The sequence below is a fragment of the Lampris incognitus genome, chromosome 12, assembly GCF_029633865.1.
Source record: "Lampris incognitus isolate fLamInc1 chromosome 12, fLamInc1.hap2, whole genome shotgun sequence".
Taxonomy (NCBI): Eukaryota; Metazoa; Chordata; class Actinopteri; order Lampriformes; family Lampridae; genus Lampris; species Lampris incognitus.
In genome coordinates, this window is record NC_079222.1 from 17,063,706 (window position 1) to 17,074,450 (window position 10,745).

The 10,745-nt window shown below is 42.9% G+C and overlaps 1 protein-coding gene across 1 annotated transcript; it reads right to left on the reverse strand.

Annotated features, from left to right (window-relative positions):
- Positions 1-2,062: 2,062 nt before the first annotated feature.
- On the reverse strand, positions 2,063-10,364 carry LOC130121496 (guanine nucleotide-binding protein G(q) subunit alpha-like). Its single transcript, XM_056290314.1, has 7 exons — positions 9,714-10,364; positions 8,637-8,821; positions 6,678-6,832; positions 6,233-6,361; positions 5,098-5,227; positions 4,293-4,446; positions 2,063-3,733 (listed from the first exon to the last, which is right to left on the reverse strand). The coding sequence occupies exons 1-7, from the start codon at positions 9,847-9,849 to the stop codon at positions 3,543-3,545; spliced, it is 1,080 nt and encodes a 359-aa protein (XP_056146289.1). The 5' UTR covers positions 9,850-10,364; the 3' UTR covers positions 2,063-3,542.
- Positions 10,365-10,745: the final 381 nt, after the last annotated feature.

The window sequence follows — 10,745 nt, forward strand, 5'->3', positions numbered from 1 at the left end:
GATAGATAGATAGATAGACTGACAGATAGACTGACAGATAGACTGACAGATAGACTGACAGATAAATAGATACAAACAAATAGATGGACAGACAGACAGAGATAGATGGACAGAGTCATAGATGGAGAGATGGATAGATGGACAGACAGCGAGATAGATAAATAGATGGATAGACAAACACATACGTAGATAAAGATACTTGATTTGTATCCGCGTTGTATCCGTGTAACAATGACCTGTATCCGTATTGATATTCCGCTCCTCATTAGTCGAGCACTCAACACCATTGACGGTTTCGGAAAAAAACGCTATATATATATAAAACCACTTTATTAATCCCCGTGGGGCAATTCTTTCTCTGCATTTAACCCATCCTAACTGTGTAGTGGGCAGCCACCATGCAGCACCCAGGATCAACTCCAGTTGGTCTTGCCATGCCTCAGTCAGGGGCACAGACAGGAGTATTAACCCTAACATGCATGTCTTTTTGATGGTGGGGGAAACCCGGAGCACCCGGATAAAACCCAACGCAGACACGGGGAGAACATGCAAACTCCACACAGAGAACGACCTAGGATGACCCCCAAGTTTGGACAACCCCGGGGTTCGAGCCCAGGACGTTCTTGCTGTGAGGCGACAGCACTAACCACTGCGCCACCGTGCTGCCCAGTGGTTAGCTGCTCATCTGTCCAAATGTGTACAAACAGGATGAAACCAAATAAAGTCAACACAAATCTACTAAATCATTCCATCAACTTTATATTTTCGTAATGTGTGTGTGTGTGGTGTTAGTGTAGATAGCGGGACCGAAAACTAAAGCACTTATGATCCTAATTCTTTTTGGAGGTGGTAGGTATTGTTCCAGAGAGTAAGGGGAAAATCCCAGAAAATTAAAATTATGCATAATTATGCATAAATATGCAAAATATGCATTTTTCTAAAAATGGCTAAAAACCACTTTCTCGACATTTCAGATGATTCTGAGCATCTTTGATTTTTTCACCTATATAATTTTTTTTTTCTGGGACAAATGTTTTGGCATTATGCATTTTTGCAAAAATGCACTTATGATCCTAATTTTTTGGGAGGTCGTAAGTATTGTTCCAGAGAGGACCAGAAAAATAGCAGAAAATTAAAATAATTATGCATAATTATGCAAAATATGCATTGTCTAAAAATGGCTAAAAACAAATTTTCTCGGCATTTCAGATGATTCTGAGCATTTGGGGGGAGGGAGTTGGAGTGGGGGGGGGTTTAGGGGCAGGGGGAAGGCGGTTAGCTGGCAGGATGAAGAGGAGGGAGATTTAGACGGGTGGATAACCAAACCGCTACATTGTAGTGGAGTTCTTCTAGTCAACTTTATAAATCGAAAGAGGCACTCTGCTCACATTCCATGCAATAAAGTCAAACTATCTTGCGTGGGCTAAACGGGAGAGAGCCTTAGATGTGACTGTGCGGTTGCATTCGAGAAAACCCCTGACCAATCCATCCTTTTTCATTTAGAGCAATGGAAAGAAATGTAACTCAATATCGACCAACATCAGACAATCTACCAGCTTCCCCATTTTCAAGACAAACTTGAAACACTGGCACAATACCACACAATTGTGCATTTAACAATAACTGCCTCTGCCATGTCAACTCACACCCAGTTTTGTTTTTGAATAAAGGATGAACTAATGTCTGTTGTGTTGTTCTTGTCCTCATGTTGTATCTTGCCTGGTTTGTATGACCGTTCCCACTACCTCGTGACTGCAGATGTAAATCAGCTTGTATTTAACTGGTGTATTTTTTTCCAGTGGTGCATGGTCCCTCTTAAATAAAACTCCATAACTTGTTTTACTCTTATATGCTACGCAACCCACATGGATGTATCAGAAGATTTTAGGGCTTTTGTTTTCTTAAATTCACTAAACCACACACAAGATGAACAAGTTAATGGCAGGAAGGCCTTAACATATGGATGTAAATACAGCTAAATAATCAACGAAAGACAGAGCAGTCAATGAATAAATGCATATTTATTCATTCAATCATGCAAACCAAACAATGACTTGGAAGATTGTTGATTGATTGAAGATGTTACAAGACGCTTACGAAATGTTTAATATAACCCCTTTTCACACATAAAACATACACATGAAAAAAAAAATCATGTTACCCATTAGTGCCCAGAACCTTCTGATGGACCTTCTGATTAGCCTCCATTCAAATCGTTTTACCTTTGAACAGCAGTTTAGGATGGATCAAGACCCCAAGAGTGCAAAAATGAGCTTTTCAACACTTATTTTACAGGACCTTGATGCAAGGGAAGGCAACGCTTAAGAGATTACCGTACCAATTGACATTTACAAAGTGCAGAGGCAAGGGGATGGGGAAATATGTTAAGACATTTCCGCAAATGATTTTTTTTGTTGACTAAAAAAATGACTGTCACGTCCAACTGAAAAGTGTCCCTGAATTTAATATTTGCAATAGTCTTTACAAGATATAGTTACGCTAAGAAAATTAAGACTTCCGGAAAAGAAAAGTGACAAAGAGTAGCAAAATATTGGACATTTAAAGTTAATATTCCCTTGGTTTGAATGCAACCATAAATTACATGATTAATATATGATGTTCACAACGAGGGTTTAACACTGGTCAATGCCATCTTTGACATATAAGTTAGCAGTCAAGTAAAATTTGGAAAACTTCGATTGTGGAATTGATATCAGTTTTTAAAAAAACACGCGCGCATCCACTCAAAACACATACACACACACACTCACACATTAGCAACACATGGTAAAAAAAGGGGGAAAAAGTGTACAATGTGCAAATCAATACCTGTATGTAAGTGAATGTATCGTAAGTGATAATCATGACTTCCCCCTTCAACTTCTTCTTCTTTCGGCTGCTCCCATTAGGGGTCGCCACAGCGGATCATCCGTTTCCATCTCTTCCTGACTTTCCCCTTCAACTCAAGAGACAAATTAATCATTTAAATAGGAGTGTTTTAAACTCTTACTTTACACATAACAAAATAAGCTACAATCATCTCAGGATGGTGATGTGAGGTGCTGCATAGCAGTTATCTGCATTTCTTCCACAGGTTCCCTTTAGAAAAAGCGAAGTAAGGCAAATTGTGTTACTGGGCCTCAGAGAGGTGCGACGACATTTAAAATTTGTTTTCCGCCTTTTGTTTATCCACACTGACTTACTGCTCTAAACCGATGAGGTGCTCTACACAAATTACAGTGCACAGTGAAATTAACTCAACTCATCACAACACTATTCAAATAATTTGGACATACTCCTTCATTTAAGCCCCAGACTGAGATTCGTTTTCAAACAGCCCAAAGAAAGAAAAAAAAAACTCTGCAATCCACAGGAAGTGCAGTCACTGGCAAAAGGCTCTGCAGTTTTTTCAGTTTCCTGTCATGGATGGTAGTGTCCTACAGTGGCATCAGGCTTCGTGAAGTACAGCTCGATGACCCTCTTGGCCCTCCTGACAGACAGCTGTATAAAGCAGAATGCATTACACTGGCACGTCCACAGCTTTACACCAGGTTGTACAACTCCAGGTTGAGCTGCAGGATGCAGTCTTTGACAGCATGAAAGACAAACCGAATGTTGTCTGTGTCAGTGGCACAGGTGAAGTGGGAGTAGATAATTTTATCTGTGTAAGGATTCTGATCCACAAACATCTTCAGGATGAATTCTTTTCCAGCCTGGACATCCCGCTGAGGACCTGGCACCAGAAGACAGAGGGTAGAAGAAAACTGAGGTCAGCACACATTCAAAACTCAATTACTTCCTGAAAAGGATAGTGTCTTGTCTTTTATAAAAAGACAAGAAAAACAAAGGGTGTAGTATAGATCCATATGAAGCAGTGAGTAGATACAGATGCAGTGGTTTGAGTCTTTATACACACACACACACACACACACACACACACACACACACACACACACACACACATACACGTATATATACGCATATACACACACACACACATACATACATACATACATGTATATATACGTATATATATACACACATACATATACATACATACATACACACATACATACATACATACATACATATACGTATATATACATACACACACACACACACGAGCACACATATCGGTAGAGTGGTAGACAGACAAACAGACAGACAAAGCTCTAAGATTTATACTAATATTGTTTCATCATAGGTTAGGCCCAATAGTACCTATATTGTGTAGCATTGTATAGTACATTTTGCCAACATTGTGTAGTCCAAAAAAAAAACTTCTCTCTTACCATCATATTCAGGGAAGTAGTCGACCAAATGTGAAAACATGATTTTCTCTTCCAGTAGGTCAATCTTGTTTAAGAACAAGATGATTGAAGAGTCTTTAAACCACTTATAGGTTATTATAGTCCGGAACAGGGCTTTACTCTCCTCCATTCGATTCTTTGAAAATATATCACACAAAAATCTAAACACAAGTAGGCACACAATCAAATCAAAGCCTAAACAAAACTTAAGCAGCACTACCTCAGCAGTGGTTGTGTGTGCATGCAAATTCAGTGGGTTGTATTGTAATATAATGCATAGCCTCCACAAATAGGTATGCACTGCTGAATATGGTGACTTAAGAGCTCCCCCTGCAGATAAACAATGCATACTGCTCCAAAAGGGTCAAGTTCAAGCCCATTATTTTGACTGGGTATGGGTACTCTTACATAGTCAAGAGAGAATGGCAGAGACAGATAGATAGGTAGGGGGAGAGAGAGAGAGAGAGAAAGAGAGAGAGAGAGAATCTGGACTTGAAATCAGGGTCATCATCTCTAGGGGCATGAGGGGAACGGTGTCCCATTGTGCTCCTCCAATTGTCTATTTTATCACCCCACACTGAACCTCTATATTCTACATCTGCAGTCCACTGCACACGGAGAAAATAAGGTGGCCAGTTGGACTAGATAGGTGATTCTGGGATGAAGTCATTAAAACAGCGGTTACTGCCTTAAACGAAATCTTTTAATGAAAAACATTTCATTTAAAAATGCACTCATGCAAACATATTTTTGCGGTCCAAAATGAAGACTGCAGTCCCAGTCTTACCTCATTTCCACACTCAGCAAGAACCTGGTCATACTCGCTGAGTGCCACAAGGAACATGATGGAGGTGACCTTCTCAAAACAATGGATCCACTTCCTCCTCTCTGAACGCTGACCACCTACGTCTACCATCCTAAAACAGGTTTAAGACAATTCATTACACACACACACACACTGGCCACAGGAGGTAAAATTAATACTACTGACTGCAAATTTACTACAGGACACTGCACTCATCTGAAACGTGTAAAAAACTTGAATGATTTTACTAACCAATGCATTATGATAAAGCATTGGATACTGTCAGTGTTTGCAGTCATGCAGATTTGCATGGAGGACTTCATGCTGCAATCTCTTGTGATTGCCAAGCAATCATTCAACACCTTCAATGTACGTGTTGTGATTTGTTTGGACAGTAGCTCTGCCACATGTTTTTTTCCTCTGAGAGAAGGTTGTACAGAGTGTAACAAATGAAGGGCAGACAGGGTGATATTCAGTATAGCAGGTGATGAAAACAACACTTAACTTAAATATTTTATTTTTTTGGGGAGGGATTTTTACCCCCCTTTTTCTCCCCAATTGTACTTGGCCAATTACCCCACTCTTCCAAGCTGTCCTGGTCGCTGCTCCACCCCCTCTGCCGATCCGGAGAGGGCTGCAGGCTACCACATGCCTCCTCCAATACATGTGGAGTCTCCAGCTGCTTCTTTTCACCTGACAGTGAGGAGTTTCGCTATTCTCCCCAGTTCCCTCTCTTCCCCCCCGAACAGGCGCCCCGACCAAACCAGAGGAGGCGCTAGTGCAGTGACCAGGACACATACCCACATCCGGCTTTCCATCCGCAGACACGGCCAATTGTGTCTGCAGGGATGCCCGACCAAGCCGGAGGTAACACGGGGACGCGAACCGGCGATCCCCACGTTGGTAGACAAGGGAATAGACCGCCACGCCACCCAGACGCCCAATACATTAATTTTTATTAGTGTTGATTGGCAGGCATTCTGATACAACCAGTAACTGAGGCAACCCAGATTCAACTGAACCCTCGTCTTGGTACACAACACTTTTCATTTTCATATAAAACATGAAAACATGACTTGTTGAGCAGTAACAATGCTAGATGTCTTAATCTGCTCACCTGAAAACCACATTCTGGAGGTCGAAGGGGTACTCTATAATACCTGTGGTGGGGACCCTGACCCGCAGGATGTCCTGCTGGGTTGGCACATAAGAAGAATCAGCAATTCGGTCCAAAGCATCGAGATAGCTGTACACATGGGAAAATGGCACAGTGAAAAAAATGAACTCTAATAAAAGTATAATAAATAATGGCAGGTATGATAAAAGATATTTAATAGTCCAGATTGGCAAAGAGAGTGGACCTCTAATGTTACATAACTATTACAGACGTTTCCATTTAAGGCACTTCACTATAATTAATGCTGAAACCAAAAGCTAAATAATCCTACTCCTATATTGTTATTCTACTCCCGTGTCCTCGGCTGATTGGATTAAAGAGGTGCCTGGTATTTGACACAGTGGAAACTATTTGGCTTAAATTCTCGGACTCTGTTTACACTTACAATTTGGCAGAGTCGGAGAGCTGGTATTCTCTCTTCCGATTATAACATTCCTGAATCGCCGGATCATTCCACAGACTCTTGATGGCGTCCACGTAGGGGACTATAAATATTGTGACCTTCTCTACATCAACCTCACTGACAGTAATGGCGTGGGCCTGAGCAATGTGAGGAAGACAAATGGAGATTAGAGAGGGACCAGTGAGAACAGTTGGCTTCAAGCTTGGCAAGTCTTTACAGCAGTTCAGAAGCCAAACTGTATCAACATGCTTTAACGAAATTTCACACCTAACAGGTAATTATGAATATGGATTTGTCTACTCTCAATTTTTTTATACCCTCATTTTTAGCTCCGTGGTACTTCTTTATCAGTTTTTGGCACTCTTCACTATTGCTTTTTTGAGATTCATTGCCCCCTGTGTGTCATTAAATTAGTTGCTTTGGCCTGCAGTGCTCTGCAACTAATATTTTTATTTCCAGCTACAACTTCAGACTGCGGTTTTTTTCTTCTTCTTCAAATTGTAGTCAAAATATTACAGTTTCTTTTTCCAGTAGTCTTTGGCCAATGCACCGGAGGGCTCTACTAACTATCCTTTTCTTTTACTGCCTGACCTCTGGCCTCCAGGTCCTACATTTTAATGTTAATGCCTCAATCCTTAGTGACAGAGGGCTGATATCCTGTGAACTGCCGCTGAACTTCACCCAGCTGATTTGTACAACTTCTGAAGAAGTAAAGACTGCAAAGTCCCCTATATTTCCAACAAACACCTTAACTTCCCTCCGTGTACTTTTTAAGGTCATTTAAGTTTGCTACTTTATGCCAGCTGCAACAGGGACATACCTAGGGCTTTTAAAGCCTTGCCTTGTTGTGTACATCTAGGTCAGATTTCACCCCTGCTCATGCAAGTCAATGGGTAGTCTTCTTTTGTGCCCCTTTCATAGCTTCTGGTGATGTAACCAGCATACTGAGCCCAATTACTGGCCGTTGTAGGTCTACATCCTACTGTCATCTACCTTTTGAAGTCGTTACAGCACATAAGAAAGGGACATTTTTTCCACCCTTTTTCTTCTCAATTGTACCTTGCCAATCACCGGGCTCTCCGAGCCGTCCCGGTCCCTGCTCCACCCCCTCTACCGATCCGGGAAGGGCTGCAGACTACCACATGTCTCCTCCAATACATGTGGAGTCACCAGGCACTTCTTTTCACCTGACAGTGAAGAGTTTCACCAGGGGATGTAGCGCGTGGGAGGATGCCGCTATTCCCCCTAGTTCCCCCTCCCCCCTGAACAGGCGCCCCGAATGACCAGAGGAGGCGCTAATGCAGCGACCAGGACACATACCCACATCCGGCTTCCCATCTGCAGACATGGCCAATTGTTTCTGTAGGGATGCCCGACCAAGCCGGAGGTAACACGGGGATTCGAACTGCCGATCCCCGTGTTGGTAGGCAACAGAATAGACCACTGGACTACCCGGACGCCCAAGAAGGGAACATTTCTGAATGGGTCACAGCCCTACTTGGAATTTTAAAAGATGTCAGCACATTTTTGTGCTAAAGAATTTGACTGAATCATTTGCTGCTGTAGTTGGCAAAAGGAAGACTGCTGTACGATTAATCAAAGTGATTTTCTCTGTCTCTTTCTGCTCCCTTTCTGTTTGCTGTATTTAGCACAGGATATTGCCCTATTTTGCATTCCTACTGTGAAAAGAAAATGTATACTTTTCTCTAGACTGCCATCACATTCTGAAGAAAATATATAACTCGCTTACAGAAGCAACGCAAAACTAAGCAGAGTGACAAATTATCACAAGGACTTAATCTTAAAAACATTCTACGAGCCCCAATTGGTGTCAGAGGCAGTAAGCGTTGTATACCAAGCTCACGTGTGTGGCAATAACTCCTCCCCATCTTGTCTGTGTGAACAACAAAGAACAGACAAAGTGAGAGATGTTTGTGTTACCTTATTGCACTCATACTTGTAGGGAATCTGTAAAGTGTTCATGGCATGGACCATGGCTTGCATGGCTGTGAGGATGTTCTTATAGACTAATCTGGTGAAGCCCCTCTTGTCCTCTTCAGAGTAGCCAGAACCATGGATGATTCTCATCTGCTTGATGAAAGTGCTCTTCCCACTTTCACCAGTACCTGAAAGGTGACAGATGCATTTAGTGTACACAAGTACATCATGGTTGCACACAGATCTACGAGGCATTTTAGTAGCTCCTATACTACAACCACGACATTTCTGTTGGTACAGAATAATTGACTATTTGTGTGGCTTGTAGATATTATCAACATCTGACAATTGGCTAAAATGAACGAGTGGCTAAAAAAAAATCAATCCGCGTACTTTCAGTCATTATAAATATGGTGAATGGACTACATTTAATAGCGCCTTTCTAGTCTACCGACCAGTCAAAGCGCTTTACAATGTATACCTCACATTCACACATTCACACACATTCATACACTGATGGTGGAGGCTGCCATGCAAGGCGCCAACCTGCTCATCAGGAGCAGTTAGGGGTTTAGTGTCTTGCTCATGGACACTTCGACATGCTCTCTGGAGGAGCCGGGGATCAAACCAGTGACCTCCTGATTACCAGATGATCCTGACCCATGCCGGCCCATACATTGTATTCCATTTCATTTTAACGGACGAAATGTGCTGATAAAAGTTTGATCGATTAACTGATCCCAAACAACGGCAGTCTTTTAGATGTGGGACTTTTGGACGTTAAAAGTGCAATCCATTCATCCTGAGGCCGTCATTTCCCTTGACTCGTTTTGTCTGCCCAACGAAGATGCTCCTCTTGGTCCCAAACCACGAAGTCCACCAGGGGACTTAGCATTTGGCCATGATAATTACACATCGTCACTGGATTAATTGCATGCCCAATGAGCTCCATATACCTGTACAACAGCTGCACCGACAACAATCAAAACTATCTAAATGCTTCACGGCGGCGTTTAAAGTTGGCTGACTCGGATCAAGTGTGTGAACTCGCTGCGGATTAATTAGTTCACGCGGTTTTACCGAGCAGAAGGAGTTTGAATTCCCGTCGGGAATCCCTCTTGTCCCGGCGGAGCTGTCTCTCAATCTCGTCGTTGATCCTGCGAGCCTCTTTGGCCTCCTCGCTGAGGCAGCAGGCCCCCACAGAGCCCAAAATCATAACTCCTGCACACTTGGCGTTTGGGGCGTGGAGGCACGTCTGATCTGGCAAGGTGCGGAGACACAAACGCGGCGTGAAACGTGAGAGGAAACATGCACTTTGGCCCAGCCTTACTTCAGCAAACGTGCCGCCGAACGGGGTTTGTCAAGCGCAGATAAAGGCAGTCGCTTCCCCGAGGTTGGGAGTTTTTCATGTATTACCTTAATCCTCCAGAGAAAAGGGACCGAAAATAAAACCTCCTGCAACAAGTTGTGCTATGGTCTTTTCCCCCCTGGTAGTTCCGGGCGTGGTGGACTGAATATGGCGGAGTTTTAAATCACATCGTAACAAACTAATAAAAAAGCAAAAGCCATTCTCCAAAAGGGGGGATTAAAAGTCTTCCCTGGACTACTTTGTTTTCCTTTCTTTCTTTATTCTATTGTTTTGTTTAAACCATGGCTCAGTTTTTCACGCTCGCTGGTAACCGTCTGTGGTAAGACCCTGTCCCACTCCCAGCCTGGGTTTCGAGCACGGAGGGTTGCGCTCTGATGGGGGACGCTGACGAGGGGTTGTCCATGCAATGTCACATTTTACGGGAACACGTTTCCGGCGGTAAATGGAAACCGTGGGCGGCGCATCTGCGTGATAAATTAGACCTGCTCGCGCCGTGTATGCAGCACACAACCGACAATGTGCCGATGCGCGGTTCGTAATCTCAGATAAAGGAAGCGCCACGGTTTCGCAGTTTAAATCCCTGTGAGTACCCTAGCCGCCAACATCAAGACGGATCTCTTATTATATAATACAGTTTACGCCCTACTTAAGAAGGCCGGAAATGTTTGTTGTTAGTCCAAAGGAAAAAATGTCGCCTGTAGGCAGGGGTCCTGTGAAGAAAATAGTGCTTAGAAATGCTGCGT

Bases quoted from the DNA above. Each gene is read 5' to 3' on its own strand.
- LOC130121496 (XM_056290314.1), bottom strand. From the start codon at position 9,849: ATGATTTTGGGCTCTGTGGGGGCCTGCTGCCTCAGCGAGGAGGCCAAA. The intron at 8,822-9,713 runs GTAAAACCGCGT...GTCACCTTTCAG, and splicing joins ATTCAAACTCCTTCTGCTCG to GTACTGGTGAAAGTGGGAAG. The intron at 4,447-5,097 runs GTAAGACTGGGA...ATATTTTCAAAG, and splicing joins TTGCTGAGTGTGGAAATGAG to AATCGAATGGAGGAGAGTAA.